This window comes from Onychomys torridus, chromosome 2 (assembly GCF_903995425.1).
Source record: "Onychomys torridus chromosome 2, mOncTor1.1, whole genome shotgun sequence".
NCBI classification, from domain to species: domain Eukaryota; kingdom Metazoa; phylum Chordata; class Mammalia; order Rodentia; family Cricetidae; genus Onychomys; species Onychomys torridus.
Window position 1 is genome coordinate 163,787,583 of NC_050444.1, and position 19,115 is coordinate 163,806,697.

At 53.2% G+C, this 19,115-nt stretch overlaps 1 protein-coding gene across 1 annotated transcript in view; it reads left to right on the top strand.

Annotated features, from left to right (window-relative positions):
- The window catches only part of Acot7 (acyl-CoA thioesterase 7), an 84,408-nt gene extending 67,018 nt beyond the window's left edge, over positions 1-17,390 (top strand). Inside the window, exons 6-7 of the mRNA XM_036178643.1 lie at positions 6,701-6,885; positions 16,992-17,390. Coding sequence (XP_036034536.1) covers positions 6,701-6,885; positions 16,992-17,090 — 284 coding nt within the window. The 3' untranslated portion in view covers positions 17,091-17,390. The remainder of the gene's footprint in view (positions 1-6,700; positions 6,886-16,991) is intronic.
- The last annotated feature ends 1,725 nt before the right edge of the window (positions 17,391-19,115 follow it).

Consider the following 19,115-nt stretch of genomic DNA (forward strand, 5'->3'; position numbering starts at 1 on the left):
GCCCTAGAACACTAAAAAAGCATCCTGGAGAACAGCTTTCCTCCAGGTCCACCCAGCAGTAGATATATCAATAAAGCCTTGCGTCAGAGAGCCCTTAAAGGAACTACACTCTGTTCTCAGAAGGAAGGCACCAGAGCAAGACCCCCCAGATTCTTCACCATTGGCTCCTGCATGGCCAGGAGCTTGGCAAGGGCCGTTCAAGAGGCAGTGGATCTGGATTGGAGGAATGGCTGAGAGTCAGGCAGCTTGTCTAGGGTCATTTCTGCCACCAGAGGATGTGGCATTTGTCTGCAGCAAATGTCCTTGACAGTGGTCTGACACACTGCTCTGCACTGGCTTCCTCAAAGGGGCGGGGAGCTGGGGGCTTTGTCAGAACCACCTGGGATGTCCTGGTCTTTGTAGCTAAAACGATGCAGTAGTACACATCTTTAATCCCAGCACTTGGGAGTTCAAGGCCAGCTTAATCTGCATAGTGAGTTCCCATCCACTCAGGGTTGCATAGTGAGACCCTGACTTTAATTTAAAAACGAAAAATCTGTGATGTGAGGGTCCTTCCCTAGAGCCCCCTCCCTCAGTGGCTGCTGCAACCTTGTCTTTGTCCTCGTACTGTTAAAGCCTTCTAGCCTAGAGACTTTTGAGAGAGACATTTGGCTCCTCCCAGGGAGCAGCAGATTTGGATGCTTGCTAGAATGGCGGCTTGTTTGGGGTTTGAAGGAATTGAGGCAATAATTGCTTGTTGTTTCTAACTAGATGTCTCTGAGGTCCCTGGGTATTGTCCTTTTATACAGGAGCCATCCTGGAGTGTGTCCAGGGAGGAGGGTCCGTCTTCAGGTGGCACAGGCTGTGTCTTCCTCACAAATGTGGTTGTGACATTCTATCTTTGGTTCTCGGTAACCAGGCCCCTGCTTCTTTAGACTAGTGCACTCTGCTCTTCACCAGAGGTGCAGGGGTGGCAAGTCCCTCCTGCCTCTGGGGTTGTGGTGATGCAGTCCAAGTGTGTCAGCCTTCATGAGGAAGGCGAGGCTGACAAGCCAGTTCTGACCAAGCTGCTGAGGTCACCTTAGCCCCAGGCTGTGGCCCCTCTTGAGCCACAATCCCTGGGCCTTGCCCTTGCCTTAAACCTCAGCTCTAACATGGAGGAGGCCATAGGGGACAGTTTTGCCACCTCCACAGAAGAAGTGTGACATGCATCAGTGTGTACAGGCAGCATCTACAGAGCCCTGGAAACCCTGCCTGCAAGACGAGCCTGGCACACATGGACTCTGTGAAGGAGCGTTAGCTCCCTGGGCCTGCGGTGTCTGATGCACACAGACTGGGATGCTTAAAATGACAGAAACGAATTCTCTCCTGATTTTGGAGGCTAACATCTGAGTCCAAGATGTCATCAGAGCCATACACCCTCTGAGAACCATACTGCCTCCACTGGCTCCCTGTCTGTGTCCTTGGCCACGGGCCATCTTGTGGGTCTGTCTCTCAGAAGATTTTTCTGTCACTCAATAGGATATCCATCAGAAAGTTTTAGCAACAGCGTTATGTGGTCACAGTACTGTCCCTAGAAGGTCAGAAGAGAATGTGTGAGTTGAGCACAGTGGGGTATGTGCTAAACTACAGTTAGCTGCATCCAGTTTATAAATACAGGCTGAGCTTCCAGAGGCAGGCTTTCCTGTGGCCACTTGGGCCACTCGTTGCCTCTGCTCTTGGTAGAATAGCCAACTTGTTGCTGTTTACCATTGGTTCTTTGAGGATAACTCTTCACTCATACTGAGAACAGAGAGGACACACGCCATCCCACCTATGGCTCACAGCCGCATGGCCACCTGCGACACCCTAGATTCGGGTCGCTCAGTCTGGCCTCTTGATATACCAAGGCCAGCTGCCACCTGTGCACACTAAAGGTGAAGGTTGAGTTAAACTCCCCAGTGACTTCATCCACACAATGGATTGGTGTCCAGCCCTGTGTCACTGACCCCTCCTGTGTCACTATCCCCTTGCCCAGTAAGAAATGAGGACAGAGATCTAGTTCCTTAAGCGTGTCGGCCCAGCAAGAGCATCTCAGGCTCTCCATGCCAGTATCATGGATGCTGGGGACAGTGGAGCCACGAGCTGTGACAAGGCCATACCTACTCTTAGAGGACCTGCTGTGACCATGCTGAGTTCAATGAGGATCTTGGACAGCACACAGCACAGGAGTCTGATGTGGACTGTGATGCCATCACTCAGTACAAGAAGCCTCAACCACATGAGAACAATGTATCCCATGGCTACAGTCTCTGTTTCCCCTCAGTTGAGACATTATTAAATTCCAAGCAGTTTCTTTAAAGAGATGGTTTTTGGCAGTGCAGTTTTCTTGTAGCTAACCAGTTTTCCAGAAGGGTCCTCCAGAGGCTGCAGTGTCATGTCACCACAGTTAGTTCACTGTTCTGTGCACTTGCGACAGTTCTGTGCCCTGGCTCTCTGGTGCATAAAACACGGAGCTCTTTGTAAACTTCCGAATGCTTAGCAGGTCTCAGGCTTGGTAATAGCTATTTTTTTTTATTAGTTTGTTTTTGTTTACAATCCCTGGCATACTGTTGTAATCTAGCTGCTGCTGCCTGGGGAGTGATGTTGTCTTCAGGGGAGTCAGTTGGGGCAGCTGCTGCCTTGTGGGGTATGCTCTCCAGGTGGGCTATCAGCGGCTTCAAAGCAAGCAGTTCACAACTCAGCTCATTGATGCATTTGCCTTGGACATTGCTGGCTTCAGGGTCAGGTCCATGCTGAGTGCCTTCCCATTAGCCCTCTGCGTTTGTTATCTCAGGGTTCTAACCTTTAGCTTGGGAAGGTGAGGAAGCTGCCTATAGCCACTGGGCCTCAGGCGTTTTTTTGGTGACCCTTTACAGGACACAGCCAGGTATCCAGGCACAGAACAGCAGCTGCAGGGTAGATAGGGGTGGGGAGTGCTACATGTGATCTTCACAGGTCAAATGCAACATCATTTACCTTTAATGTTCACCTTGGATGTGGTCTGACTTCAGCTGCTTCTCACATCTGAGGCTTCATGTAGTGAGTGGTGTAGCCTAAGAAGAACACTACTCTGTTCTGCCCTCATCATCCTTTACCAGGGTCCTTTTCCTGTTGAGTTTGGAGAGCATAAGGGGTGGATAGTTGAGTCCCCTGTCTCTAGCAGCTCCATTCTTTGGCTTTTTAATAATGTGTGTGTGTGTGTGTGTGTGTGTGTGTGTGTGTGTGTGTGTGTGTGTGTGTGTTTTGCCTGAATGTATGTATGGGCATTGTATGTGTGCCTGGTGTTTGCGGACTGGAACTAGAGTTTGGACGGTCGTGAGCCACCATGTAGGTTCTCTGTAAGAGCAGCAGGTGCTCTAAACTAACAAACCATCTCTCCAGCCCCTTAGCTTTAACTACTGTGCTGCCCACAAAGCAGTCCCAGTCCACACGACTATTCAGAGTATAATTAAAATGAAAATGAAAGCTGGGCATAGTGGGATGTGCTTATAGTCCCAGTGTAGCCTGGCCAACACAGTGAGGCCATTCTAGAAAGGCAGAAAAACTAAAGTCCAAGGCAGCTGGGCTGTGTCATGAAACCTTGTCTAAAGAAGAAAGACCAGAGGGGGGACGCCAGGAAAGAGAGAGGAGGGATGAAAAGTGCCAATCCTCAGTTATCCTCAGCCATCTGAAGTGCCTTTGCAACAGTGGTACAGGGCAGTGCAGATGTAGACTGTTCCATTATATAGCACATCATGTCCAGCCTTTCAGTCCAGATACCTGTAACTTTGAGCATAGGTGACCCAGGTGTCATGTGCTGGCATGAGATGTGGTGTTTGCTTACCCACCAGGCCACCACCCTAGGCAGAAGGACAGAACTGCAGGAGCTGCTGGCACTGGGGCTGGCCTGGTCCTCCACCAGCTTAATATGTCTCCACTGATGTGTCAGAGACTTCTTCCATGTGGTACCATGTTCCACAGTCTGGGTGTTGAGGCCTCTTTGCTAGCAAGTGTGCCAGCACCTATCCATAACCACAAGGGTCACTGTGAACCTAGACTCTCCCATTCTTTCTTCACTTCACCCCATGTGCCTGGACATTCTGGGGACTTATAGAATGGTGGAGCATGAAGAAGGGCCCTGCTTCCTCCTGGGGAGAGGCAGGTGGGTAAGAGGTTGGGAGATTCTGGAGCAGCTGTTCAAAGGGATGGCCTTTGAGTTGAGGGAGGAAGTGGAAGGAAGCATTGGCCAGCAGTGTTTTGATGGAGGCCAGTGCCATGCTTCTGAGCCACTCAGTTCAGGCCTGTGCAGTGTCTACTCCAGGGTAATGGCAGGGTCTCAGGCTCCCCTGGGCTCTGGGGGCCTGCAGGGTGTTAGGTCTCTGTGGTCTACTGCCCATGTTTAAAACCCTTCCATAGCCCTTGTGGGTCTGTATGTTACTCACCACATAATGGGGACCTCTGCTTTGCCCTTAGGCATTCCAGACTGGGAGACAGGTAGGCTTTAGTCAGATCTGCAATGGAACATGAAGGCTAATTAGAAGGAGTGCAGTGGAGGAGGTGGGCTGTTCTTGGCAGCATCCTTGGAGAAGAGACACAGGGTGAACTAGGCAGCCATTATAGGAAGTGTGTGGGATGGGGTGGCCATCATGGAGTATGGACCACTTATTAGCTGCCTGTTCCCACCTAGTTGGATCTAGTTCCCCAGGCAGACTGACACTGCAGGGACTCTGGATGCTCTGTGCCTCCCCTGTCACCAGAGCTGAGGATTTTCAACATGGGGTTTCAGTTTGATCCTGTTCTCTCAGTGGCACAATCAGGTGCCGGCTCCATAGTAGATTCCTGTATCTGTCGGGATTCCCTCTGAGGCTTGTGTGTGGCGTGGTGGTGCAGCTCTCTTGGGAGTGAAAAAGCCCAGACTTGGGGTGTCCATTGTGTTGCATGACATCCCTGGCTCTCCAGACCCTTCCATCTGCTGGTTTTCTGGTCCAGTTCTCAGAACCAGCCACTTCTGACTTAAACTTGGAGTCAGAAGCTTTAGACTTCCAACTCAGACATTACACCATGAGCAGCCAGGGTTTGGCTGTGACCCATGGTAGGAAATGGGTTTTGTGGTTGACAACAGAAAGACACATTTCCTGTTGTCCTCTGCAATTCACAGTGTGTTTGGAGACCCTCAGAGCAGTGGGCAATAGGTGGCACTTCACACAGTGGCCCCCACGAGTCTTGACTTTGGGGAAATCTTGCCAGCTTTCTCTTTCCCGTGTCTCGCCTTATAGTCCAGCTCTCAGGGGGCATTTAGGAGAGGGCAGAAGCATGGCAAGACTAGTCTAAGCTTCTTGACCCTGAGCTGGTGACAGTCCCAGGGTGTGGCACGCTGTGTTCACCTGTCAGATGCTTACATGTAACTGAGCACTGCAGCTCGTATTAGGCCACCTGTTGCTGACCACCTGGCTCCTTCCTTCCCTCCCAGAATTGGCCATGTCCTGCACTGAAGCACCCTGTGTAAGTATGAAGTTGAATGTGGAATGGAGCTTTCTGGAACTTCTTAATGGAAAGCCCTGCTGCCTCCACTGTCTTTCTCTCTGGCTGTCTCAGTGTGTCCTGCAGGGCCTGTCTTGAAGCTAGGATGCTAGATATGTGTTGTAGGGCCCTGCAGCCAGCACCGGTCCCTCCTGAGTAGGTCCTGTGACCCACATGGCCTGGCCCAGGAGAAGTCTGTGCTGGAGCTGGGAGGAGGATTCTGGTCACACATCAGTCAGAAGTGGCAGCAGCCAGGAGCCAGCTTTTCCCCAAATCCTTCACAGACAACACCTGTAGCCAAACCCGCCATGGCTGGGAATGATGACCCTTGGCAAGCACTAGGCCCGGCACTGGGACTACTGCCTTTTCTTCCACAGTTCCCTGAAGGTCACGTTCCTGTGTGTCCATTTGTAAGAGCAGAACTGAGCACCCTGAGACTAGAAACTGCCAAGGGTTAAGAAGGGCAAGGTCCAGCAGTGGAGGGGCCTGTGTGGAAGGGTGGGTGGTGGCAGGGAGAGGCATCAAGCCCGGAAGCAGAAGGCCAGGCTGAAGCACTGTGTGGTAGTGTGCACTGTATGGTAGTGTGCACTGGCTTAGAGTTGAGAGGGTCACTCGGGGCATTTACAGAGACACTGACTGTGGACTAAGGTCATGACCACCTGACACCATGTTGGTGTTGAGAAGAGGTGAACCTGGATACTGTCCTGACATGATGTCCAGCAGCTCAGAGGATGAAACCTCAGCAAACCTGACAGTCACATGACCCCACCAAAACTTTGGTGCCATGGCTTGTGACAAGCCAACATAAAGATTGTAAGCCTCTGGGATATTCTTCTCTGGTGCTCAGAACATCACAGTGGGGTAACTATGTGGCCCTGGAGGACAGGGAAGGCAGCAGGTCTGAGCAAGTTCACCCACAGCCTGGCTGAAGCTGCCGCTCCTGGCCCTGTGTCAGTGGGCTGGACCCAGTGGCAGCCAGAACTGCAGGAGACAGATGACTCACATCGACTAATAATGGCACACACTAATAGTTTGTTGTTGTGATGTCTTTGTAGTTGCTGCTGCCTGTGCTGCCTAACCCAGTGTCTTAACTGTCCTCAGTAACACGGGGTTCTCGCTGACCTGCCCCTGCCTACTTGTGCCCCTGTGGGTAGAGACCAAGCTGGCATCCACTAATGCAGTGGCTCTGTGTACTCTGCAGGCTGTGTCATCACCATCTCTGGACGTATGACCTTCACTAGCAATAAGTCCATGGAAATTGAGGTCCTGGTGGACGCCGACCCTGTGGTGGACAACTCACAGAAGCGATACCGGGCCGCCAGTGCCTTTTTCACCTATGTGTCCCTGAGCCAGGATGGCAAGCCACTGCCTGTACCTCAGCTTGTGGTAAGTGTCCTAAACAGGGCAGGACCTAGGGCTGTGTCATGGTCTGTGCTCAGGTCTAGTGAAGTCCCACAAAGAGGTACTTTGTAAGCTGCAGGCCATAGGGTGGGCAGATGGGTCAGACCTCTCTGAGCTGGCACGGTGCCTGGGGGGCTCCTGGCATTGTGTACATGTGCCAGAGTGGGATCTTAGAAACATCTCAAGCTTTGTGTTCTCCAGCTCGTCAGGGAGCCTGGGAGGACCGAGGGGTGCGTTCTCCCAACAGGACTGTGGCGTTTTATGTCACCTGATGCAAAGCAAGCTTCGGTTCTATACTTCTAGTGGCTCATGCAGATTGAGGAGGGGGTAGCCCACTGATGAGCTGTGTGATCTTAGGCATGTACCTTCTATGTAGTATGTGTCACATGAGATAGGTAAGAGCGGCCTGACACTGTTCACAACTTCCTGGAGCCCTCCTCCCAGAGGGTCATCAGGAGAACAAGGAGATGGCTGAGAACATCAAGGGCAGGGAGTAGGGGCACTTCAGAGTGCTGATCAGCAGCTACAGATTTAAGTTCCTTCACAAGGCTTTACTAGAGACCTGGGGCTGGGAAGCAGGGAGGCAGTGCAAGGCAGGGACATGCAGGAGCAGAAGGCAGGAGCTGATAAAAACAAAACAAAACAGACCTAGGACCAAGTTCTTTCTGTCCCGTGAGGGCTTGAGGTCTCCAGGACTACTCACATGGGCACAAGATGAGGCGACTTCAGTGCTGGGTGGGTGTTCTGCATCTTGACAGGCTCAGTCTGTAAGTAGAGAAGTCAGATGCTGCTGTGGGTGTGGTCACATATCCCTGCACAGAACCATGAGTTCTCCTTCCCAGCTACATGGTCCAGTGCATCCTGTAGCACCTTCTTTGGGGTTCCCAGAACTGGAAAAGCCCAACACCGAGACCAGGATGGGCTCTGGAAGATAGGCCTGGGTTTTTACCCATGTGCCCTTCTTCTGTTGAATCCAACCCCAGGGGTAGAGCCTGGGGACCAGGCCCATGACCTTCACTGAACCAGTAAAAAGCTGCATCCTGGGCAGCACAGGAGCTGTACTGACCCGAAGAGAGGAGGCACCAGGACAGGCAGGACCAGGCAGAGAGTGTGGGAGGTTCTGCTCTGGTGTCTGATGGTACCTGGTGTGGATCCAGGCACTCTACACAGAGGTGTGCTAGGCCCCACTGATGTGGGTGAGAACAGCTGGCAAGGGCAAAGGGAAAGATTCTGGAGACAGACTCTCTGGGTTTGGGTGTGCTTGGGAACCAGCCTCACATGCACAAGTCCTAGCCCTCGGTACATACGTGTACTGCACACAGCTACGCGAGTGTATGCACTGCCCCTCCTGCCCCCGCCTGTCCCCACCCCCATTGCTAGCCATCTTCAAGCTCCTGACTATTTTTAGCTCCCTCTCCAGGGCCCTGCTGACATGGAATGCAGCCGTGTTTGCTTCTGTGGAGGTGTTTCCTGATGTGGGGAGGGCTTGTGTGCCAGGGTCCCTGCAGCTGCTGTCATGCCCAGGCTGACTGTCATTAGTACAGGCGAGCCTGGGCCGGAAGCATGGCCTACACCTTCCGCCACTCATCCTCACTGTGACAGTGCCCTCTGACCACAGGCTTCTGACTAGAACTGTGCATAGTGGCCAGTGGGAAGGCATTGTGGGAGAGCTGCCCTGGTGGTTTAGGGTCTGTGCCTCCCTAGGCACCCAGTGCCTGCCTCTACTGTCTGATTTGTTTCTCCCTTTTTGGCCAAGGTAAGGAAAGTTCTTTGAGAAAGGTAAGAACCATATAGAATTGGTGTTGGGTTGAGGATGTCTCTGGCCCCTTGTATGGGCAGCACTTGCCTCAGTTAGAGTGCCACACCCGAGACACCCCTCACCCCCCCAAAGATGCACTCTGTAAACCAGAGAATGCCCAACCTGGGTCTAAAGAGGGAGGGGCACACAAAGCAGATTTGATTTATATGTTCTCAGAAAATCTGGATCTGACTCCAGAACCAGCTGCTCTGTCACAGAATGTCCCAGCCCATGCTGGGTATACCATGAATGGCACACTGGCAGGCAGGACCAGACCCTGCCTTAGTCAGCAGCCCTAAGGTGATGAGAACGTGTGATACAGGTTCAAATGGAGACAGTGAAGATATAGGGTTGTGGCCAACTTTTTTCTCCTTCCAAATGAGGCTTGCTCATAGTCAGAGGAGCTCAGCCAAGGGTCAGTGAAATGTGCAGGATTTTTGTCTTCTCAACTGTAGCATGCCTCTTCACCCAGTACAGAAGATCAGATCCCTGGGGCAGTGAGCCAGGTTTGCCAAAGACTTGCTGTGAGCCTGATAGGAGTCACTTTCCATGGCTATGACAGAACATCCGAGGAAAAGAGCTGCTCCTTTTTGTTTTTGTGTTTTGGTTTTGGGGGGCTTATGATTTCAGATGGTTCAGTCCATGGTGCCTTGGCTCTGTCACTGTGGGCCTAGGGAAGGTAGAGCATCCTGCACAGGGGAGAGTGTGGTAGAATAGACCTGCTTCTCTCTGTCAGCAAGAGAGAGCATGCAGGGGGGACTAGACGAGGCACCATCGGAAGTGCACACCCCGACACCCACGTCCTCCAAGGAAGCCCACCTTTCAAAGATGCGACCACTGGAGACCACATGTCCCTTATGTGATGGTCTTCAGAACTGTCCTCAGCAGGGATGCTGCCTGCTTAGAAAGAGGGTGGCCACTGAGGCTACCCTGATGCCACAGCCATCCCTCATCTCTGGGAAAGGTGAACATGGAGGGTCTAAGTGGAAGGGCAGGTGGTCAGGGTCCTTGGTACTGGCCATGGAACATGGAGTCTTCACCATGCACGCTGGAGTTAGGAGATGCCATTGTCAGCCTTACAGGAAGACCATACAGTGACTTTCCAGATGTCCTAGCTGTCAGGCCAGGAGAGGGTGGCTTACTGCTTCAAGACCTCTGTTGAATCAGACCTGCTGATTTGGTTCTGGGAGCGTTGGCCTCAGTTCAGGTTCTGGGACAGACATCTGCAATAGGGCCTGCAGCCAGAGCCTCCAGTGTGACAGAGAACCTGTCAACTCTCTCAGACACTGGCTCTGCTCTGCCTGCTCCATGCATGGAACTTTGTATCAACCCCAGCTGATTTCAGAACCACATTGCCTCTCCCAGGGGGCTGCACTGTACCAGCTGGTACTGACTGTCTAGATGTTTAATCCCATGGCCTCTATAATTTACACAGAGGGTTTGAAACCTAGTTTCTCTCTAGCCTATCTATCCTAGGCTCAGCATAGACACCCAGAATGCACCCCCAGTTCCTACCCTTGTGACTTATTCTGCCACTTTATCCCCCATCCTCAGTGAACACATTTGCACAGTGGGTACAGAGGTAGCTCCACAGTCTACCTCAGCTAGCCATTGAGGTGTGACATGTGACCAGTGCCCTGTCAGCCTTCTGCCAGGAGGTCCCACCCAGGGGCTCCACTCAGGCCAGTCCAGTGGAGTGCATTGGAACAGGGGTCTGTCACCTCCAGTCATGATGCAAGGGGCACTAGCCCCAGAACAGTGGAGGGTGGAGGGTACACACCCTCAGTGTGATGGGGTGAGCCCTGCCAGCACAGGGGTCAGGAGGGCAACTATACAAGGAGGCCCACCCTTCAGGTTTCCAGAAGGCATGGGAAGGAGAATGTGTCACAGCCCACTCACTCCACTGCCTCAGGAAGGAAGTATTAAGGTCAGGAGGCAAGGTGAGGCCTAGACCACTAAGACAGATTTTATGGCGGCCAAATCTGGCTCATCATATATCCTGGGGCAGGATACCCCCAACCCCAGTCTTGAGCCTACAGCACACTGTTAGTACTCCATATTAGAGTGCTGTGGTCAAGGCCCTCAGACAAGACACACCCCTGAGCTCTGTGTGCAAAGGTTCAGAGAGTGAGTTCTGGGAGCCTGTAGTGGGGAGGTGCGGAGAGAGTGTCCTCCCCGCTCGTGCATGTGTACACAATGTAGAGTCAATAACACACACCACTGCCAGGAGGAAGCCTGGTTCTTAGGCAGTTTCCTGGCTACAACCACTCACATGTGTGTCGTTATTGCTGGCTCTGCCAAGCCTGCTGGAGTCGATTGGCAGATGGTATCAGTGTTTGAATCTGGACATGAAGGCCATACACACCTGTGTAGATTAAGGCTTCCTAGCCTGGCAATTGTGGTGCATACTTTTAATTCCAGCACTTGGGGAGGCAGAGACAGGCAGATCTCTGTGAGTTCAAGGCCAGCCTGGTCCAGGGCTACACAGAGAAACCCTGTCTCAAAAAAAAAAAAAAGACTTCCTTGTTTTGATTATTCATTCTGCTGGACCCAGGTCCAGTTCTTGCCTCCACCAAGATGGAAAGGACCACAGGGCAGAGCCTGAGATGAGACCATAGCTCTGGCTGGGACCTAGCCAATGAACTGCCCTTGTTATCTTGGTTGTTGTGGAGACAGCTAACATGGGAGCTATGAACATAGCTTCAGAGACTAACAAGCCTGTGCCCATGGGAGAGGCCCTCCGAGAGGCTGGCTCCTCCCCTCTGCACAGCTGATCCCCTGCCAGCAGCTTCTTGGTGGCCTTTATTTTTATATTTATTTATTTATTTGGTTTTTTTTCGACACAGGGTTTCTCTGTAGCTTTGCAGCCTGTCCTGGAACTCCCTTTGTAGACCAGGTTGGCTTTGAACTCACAGAGATCCACCTGCCTCTGCCTCCCGAGTGCTGGGATTACAGGCGTGCGCCACCATCGCCCGGCTATTGGTGGCCTTTATACAGGGGATTTCTCAGCCATGTGGGAACGATATATACTAGGTACGAGCCCATCCCTGCAGACAGGAGGAACCCCTGGTGAGGGTTCTCCATGGTGAGGTTTCTGCAGGAGGCCCTAGAATTGGCCAAGCAGCTGTTCAGGCAGTAGTGCGCATTCTGCCTTCCAGGTGCCTGGCCCTGCAGTGGTCAGACTCAGACAGACCTGGACTGAGTTACTCTCTCCATCCTTCTCACTGGGGGACAGTGAGTCCTGTGCTGAGTCTGACTGTCTGAGGGCCCTTCCACATACGGCAGTCCCTCAGACCACACTAATCAGAAAAGTTTCCCTTGATTTTTGTGAGTGTCCCAAGACCCTCATGGTTCTCTCCCAGTGAGTCATGGGAGAGAGTGCACTGCGTGGCTTCCTAACTAAGGTTTGTGTCCCTCAGGCTAGCAGGAAGGTCTTTTGTCACCACTGGAAACCTCCTTTGACCAGACACTCACTAACTACAAAAAGGACAAGCTGTGGAGTGCAGAGGGTAGATCTCAGCCACTCAGCCTCTGTGCTGTGCTCTGAACGTGTGTTCTTGAAGCATAGAATACACAGAGTGGAAAACACTTGGTTTTCAGCATGAGGCTCCAAAAGCCACAGGCTCCCCTCTGGTGGAAGCAGGCCCAGAAGATGGCACTTGGCAGGTCTGTGGAGGAGGGAGGAAAAGATGCAGATTGAGGCCTGGAGCTGCCAGGCAGGGGGAGGGCTTGGCACTCAGTGCCAGGCGGAGCTCTGAGTGTCCAGAAGGCAGTGTACCTTTAACCTATGGCTGTGGGGCATCACCTCTGAGTAGACAAGCTGCCCTCAAGACCCAGCTGACTTAGATGACCCCCAGGCCATCTGGCTCTCCTCCCAGGCCACTGCCTTGAGCTAGCAGTGGTTGCCTCTTCCAATACCCTCCAGCCCCAGGAGTAGACGTGGCCTCAGGATGACTCTACAGATGCTCATGCCTATGAACACATGTGAGGGACACGTATGCTAGGCCCCACCGGGAGTCCTCTAGACTTCTTATTTCATGTGTCCTCGAGTGTCCTCCAGAGTTCTTATTTCATGGTGAGGAAGCCTAGCAATAGTGCATGTGAGACTTCCCAACCAGGTCCATGGACCCAGACTCCTGCTGGGTCACCTCTCTGTCCTTCCCAGCAGGCAGGTGCCTTCCATTCTCAGTCCCCCTTTGTCTCACCTTTTGCTTTTGGCATGGCATGGGAACCTGCTTGGGGCTGCAGGTAGGTACTCTAGCAGTTGAGAGCTGCCCATGGCCCTGTGGTCAGCTGCTCCTTTCTTCGCACTGGCAGCCTTAGGTCTCCCATGGAAAAGCTTTTGCCTCCTCCCCAACCCCCTAGCTCCATGAAAAATGGCACAGCCAGCACCGTGTGTTTATTACTTTGCCCATGGAGGGCGTCAGGCTACAGGAATTGGCAGCTGTGTCATGGTGAGGGCTGTGCACAGGGAGCCATCTGTCTCTGTCCGCTCCAGACCCAGCAGGGACATGGAGGTTCTATTAGTCACTGGGTAGGAAAGCCTACCAGCCCCTTTGAGCAAGGAGCCTTGTTTCCACATGAGACAGACCTTGCCTGCCTGCCTGCCTCTGTGGTTTCCTCTAGCTGGCAAGTGGGAAGGGTCCTTGGCTCTGGGACTGATCCTGCACAGCTAGGACCTCTAGGGGAGGGGGGCCTGTGTCGTCTTGGGATGGTGGTGAGGCAGAATTTGGCTCTGGCCTGCTTGCATTCCCATCTCTGAGCACAGGATACTGAGTGCGAGCCACAGTCCCTAGAGGGAAGAGCAATGGGGCAGTCCGTCCATAGGCACCTTCCTCATAGGCTCCTGCAAAGCCTTGGCCGCACTCTCCTGGCCACCCTCCCACACATCCATCACCACGCAGCATTCATCTTGGCTGAGGGCAGATCCTGGTGATGAGGTCACTGCCGATATTAAACATCAGAGACTCATCAGAGAAGCCTCAAGGCCAGGTGCCAGGCCCCAGCTTTGCCCTCTGCCCTAAGCTGACGGCTACAATTTCCTATACTTTGGCCCGTGCCCTCCTTGGGTCCTACCATCAGTGCCCTAGTGAGCCACCAAGGCCTGCTGGCTGTTGAGGCTGTGAGGGTGTGATAGAGAATGGCTCAGACAGCCTCTGTCACAGCTGGGCATGGGCACCTCCCCTGTCCCTGCACTGATGTCTGTCACCTCCCCTGTCCTTGCACTGATGACACCCAATGTGATGTCTGCATACTGTTTCAGTTGGCAATGATTCCCACATGAAGCCCTCCCTTAATCCCTCTCCGACTTCATTGTCTGGAAGGAAGTTTCCTCACATGCTCAGGAGTGTGAGGACGATGGCCCAGGGTCTGGCTTTTCCTGGTGTGATGTTTGCTGACTCTGAGAATTCGGAGGGCCTGGTATTCAGTACAGAGGTAAACCTGGGCTCTGCTCCCATGCCTGGCCCGCTTGCTGGGACTGTAGCTCATTGTATTGGCTGTGGACGTTCTGCGTTACTGCTGTCCACCTCTGAGCTCTAGGAGCCTGGAACCCCTGGTGACGGGCTCAAGGAGGACACTGCCTAAGTGAGGAGAGTTGGGCCTGGGGCCAGGGACTCAGTGGGGAGCCCACAGGGGATGGAAGAGTCACACTGGCCCCAGGTGGCAAGCACCCAGGAACCTCTGCCTTTATGTGCACTGGAGTCCTCCTGTAGTTAAAAGAGGAGGAGCCAATTCAACTGGGAGGAACTTAAGATCTAGGAAACCAGCTCTTCTCCCACAGATACAGATGACCAGGGGGCCCCAAAGAGGGGCTCTGTCTGTGGGACAACAAGGCACAGATGGCAGACACAGGCAGGCCATAGCTCAGGGGTGACATAACCCCCACATGCCTTCATTGGATGTGCTGAGAACACACTGAGGTCAATACTTGAACATTCCAGTCCAGCTCCCAGATGTGCAGTAGGACCTCGACTCCATGCATGCAGCATGGCCCACCCAGGTGAGGGCAGTGCAACTGTCTCCTGGTGTCCGGAGCTGAGGACAGCCGTGTGGAACACGAGTGTAACAGCCCCAGCTCAGCACCTTTAGCCCCCCGGAAACCTGCAAAATTAAATCCAGACCACCCCTCTACCCTGTGAGGACTAAGCTTCATGTGCTGGGGTTAACTCAGAGTAGGGAGGAGAGTGAAAAGGGGCCTGCCTTGGAGTCCCTGCACACACTGGGAACCAAGGCAAGGACAGCAGCCTCCATAACAAGCTGGAGACAGCACCACTACAGGGAGATGAGAAAGTGAAGCCCAGAGAGGTTGCATAAGTGCCCAAAGTAGCACAGCAGGTGAGTGGCAGAGCCTCCACTTAGACTCCTGCACTGTAGCTGCCTGCAGATCAAGGGTAATCAGCAGGAATGTGTAAGACAGGAAACCCAAGGGTCTCTGTGGTGAATGAGGTCTGTCCTCTGAGAACAAGCCTAGAGCCCTTCTGGACTCCCTGCTGTCTCTTGGGTGAAGATACCCTCCCACTGTGGGCACTGGCCTGCCTTCTGAGGAGTGCAAAGCTCCTGTGCAGAAGCACCAGGCCCATGTGCTGTGGCTCATCTGTCCAAGTACACACCGGGAACCGGTGCCCCTCCCCCTACAGGGGCCCTAGGTCTGACCTCTTCCTCACCCAGGCAGCTTCTTCCTTGTGCCAAAGTCATGAGAGATCCCAGCCTGCTAGAAACCAGAGGTAGTTATAACTCAGAACACCCATAGCCAGAGTAAAAAACCATAGACGAGGGGACTCATAACCGACAACACAGTACCTCTGGGCTGTGGAGGCCAGAAAAAGAGCATGTGAGCAGGTGGCTAAGCAGAAAGCATGGTACCAACAACCCCTGACTAATGCTGGAACAGTGTTTCAGCACTGGACAAAACAGTGTGGGAAAGCCTGAATTTAGCCAGTTTAAGCAAATGATTTCTGATCTTAGTGTCAATGTACATTGTTTTCTGTGAGAGACAGTGTGTAGATGCTTACGCCATGGGCCCTGGCTGTCAGGAAAGCAGTGTGTAGCACGGGCATTGCTCTGTGCTTTTTATTTGGCACCCTATGTCCTCTAGGAGGAGCATTCTCCCACGTAAGGTAACTGTAATTAAGCTTTTGTATGGTTGGGCGGCGGTGGTGGTGGTGGTGGTGGTACACACCTTTAATCACAGCGCTCAGGAGACAGGGCCAAGCGGGTCTCTGAGTTTGAGGCCAGCCTGGTCTACAGAGCGAGTTCCAGGACAGCCAGGGCTAAGTTCTGTGTATGCACTGAACAGTGCGCACAGGAACCAGAACCCCGGTGGAAAGCATGCCCATGTCTTAATACCTCAAGTCCCATTGGCTCCCAGCTGGCACAGCCTGGACAGTTTACACCTGGTGACATTTAGAGAGCAGTTTTGGGGAAGGCTGGAGGAAGGAAATATTTAGTGTGACATTAAGTCCTCTGGTTGGTGGTTCTCCTTTGCCAATACACCAAATGTCTATAAAGCATGTAGGCCTAAAAATAGCTGCCAGGACTTGGTGTCATTCAGGATGAAGGGCACCTGCCCCATTTCCTTGGCTTTTGGATACCCTCATAATGTCACAACGAAATGGCATCCCAGCAGAATTAGTACAGCTCATTAAACCCAGCTCCTTGGCCAGGGCAGTGCCAGATGGAACTTTAGACAGGACAGATCAGACTCAAAAGGGACCACCCAATTGCTGCTGCCATGACATCTGCCCAGGGGCTCATAGTGAAAGCAGGCCACTCCTGAAAATGAAGTCCCAGCAGGCCAGTAGGCACAAATCGGGACCATCCCTGAGGAAAACCCAGCCTGCAGCGAAATCCCTCCGGCCAGTTGGTCCTGCCGCTGATGCTGCCGCTCCAGCTGCTTAGGTTGCTCAGCTCCAGGTACCACTTCTGAGGATGTCACAGTCCATGCAGGGTGAGGTGGTAGTCCCTCCCATTAAAGCAAAGGTTTACCTCAAGGCCACAGCCCACATAGCACCCCCCCCCCTTCCCTTGGTGACAAAGGCTGGACAGTTGTTCCCGGGAGTGGCGCAATCCCTCTTTGTGGACACTTGGCCCCCACACAGAACTCCTAACCTCACAGTCCATCGCCAGAGACTCTGGGCTTCCGACTCCACAGACTGTGGGAGGTGTTTCAGGATACTTGTGCGGGGCACCTTGAAGCCCCTTGGCAGAGGTCCTTAGCACTCTCCAGGAACAGTGCAGAGTACCCATGAGCTCTCTGGTGTCTCTAACATGCCCTTTTTTGTGTATGTCACAGCCTGAGACTGAGGATGAGAAGAAGCGCTTTGAAGAAGGCAAAGGCCGCTATCTGCAGATGAAGGCGAAGCGACAGGGCCACACAGAGCCTCAGCCCTAGGTGTCTTCCTCCTGCCCCTGGGGTCAGCACAGTTGTGGCAACAGCCCCATGTGCAGTCACTTAGAAGTAACCCCCTTGGCCAAAACCCCGTTTTCCGCTGAGAGCTGGTGTTGTGAAGTATTGTGTGGCAGTGTTACCTATGCCCCATTCCCAAAACCTGTGCACCAAAGCTTTATTTATACCCCTCCAGTAACTGCTCCCTAGTGTTGTCCCAAAGGCCACCATGGACACCAGAGCACTGAATGGTCTGTGAAGGAATCAGCACCACTAATAAAGCTGCTGTCTGGCTGGACCCATGAAGCCTAGTAGTCATTTGTTTGGGATGGGTGGGTGGGGTCTGTTTTCTCACAGGGGTGGGGGGTGGGGTGGTCTGCCTCCTCTGTGCAGCCTCAGCCCTCCATTCTTGGGGCCCACCGCCTTCCTCCCAGGCCTTACCCTCCCAGCATCAGCTCTGGAAACTCAGGTGCACTTGGGGCCTTGCATCCTAGTGGGAATCATGGGACCCCACTGCCCCTATAGCTTCCAAAGGGTGCTGCCTCAGCCTCGTGTGCATTCCCTCCTTGCCCTCTCCATGCTTAAGGGCCTAAGCAGGAGATGGATGGAAAGAATCTGCACTGCCTGGTTCGAGCTCCTGGAAAGAGGGCCTAGATTTCACATCTGCTGGGAGACTGTGTGTCCATGGAGTCAGGGTGTGGCTGTGTAACTGCAGGTAGGTGTACATGGGGTGTGTGTGTGTGTGTGTGTGTGTGTGTGTGTGTGTGTGTGTGTGCGCGCGCGCTCGCGCGCGCCAGTTTTACAGTATGCATATGTGGTATGAGGTTCTGTGCCCATGCATCCATGCTGCTGTATGTAGCAGTGGATGTTTGCTATGGAGGTATCTGTGTCATCAGGGTATATGTGTGCTTGTGGTACAGCTGCCTGGGGGGAGGGTGCACAAATAGCCACCAAGGCCTCTCCAGGGGCCAGGGCTCCACCCCCTGCCCACCAAACAGCCAGAGGTGGCGCCTGGGATTATCCCTGAAGCCCAAACATCTGTCCCACCACATGGAGGAGGCCAACTGTCCTGCCAGCAGCTGCAGCCTATCACACAGCTCCCTGAGGCCCCTGGAGGAAGAACCGCTCCAGATGTGCAGAAACACCCGCCAAGAGCTCAGCTTCGGAATCTGTCTCGGCCTGGGTCCCAGAAGACATGCTTACTTCCTGCCTGGAAGTAGGGGAGGGAACCAGCTCTCCCACATACAGTCATATCAACTCTGCCTGTCCCTCAGGTCCCTAGACAACTTCGAGGTCTCCAGCCTATGCCACAAGGATACCTTTGATGTGATGAGGCCATTCTCAGGGGCCAGCAGAAAGGACACTACCAAGATACGTGAACCCAGACCCAGCCACACCATCCTTAGCAGGACCCAGACCATTTTTGCATGTCCTTCATAGACACAGCATTAAAATGCCACACTTGATTACAACTGCCCTCTGCTGGCAATCTATTTATAACCAGGGTTGCCTGCATGGGAGCCCTGACCACTCCCAGAAACCCTGGGGAGTGTCAGAAGGCACACATGGAACCATCCCAGGCCCTGCATATTAATATGAACCATTCCTCTATTAAAAAAAATCAAGACTTCTGTCTCAGAGGACTGACCCTAAGGCCCACCTGGCACCACAGGGTATAGAAGGTAAGCTACTGAGTAAGGGTAGATTACAGGACAGCTACTAGATTGCAGTTAATGTCGGCCCTGGGTATCCATCTTCCCGAGAGCACACAGCTCTCTGGCCCAGGGAGGCTAAAGGTTGGTCCTGTCCCACATAGCCCTGAGTGGCCCAGAAGAGTTTGTGCCATCGTCTCATCTGGATGGGAGGCCAGGATCTCAGCTGCATTCTGACTGGAGAGGTTTTAAGAGCTCCCATGGAGAACAGGACATTTCCCTCTGCGTAGGAGCAGGAGGACTGTAGGGGTGACTTGCCTGTGCCCCACCACAAGTGTTGACAGAAGGTGGGTTCCAGGAGGGGAGGAAGAGTCAGGAG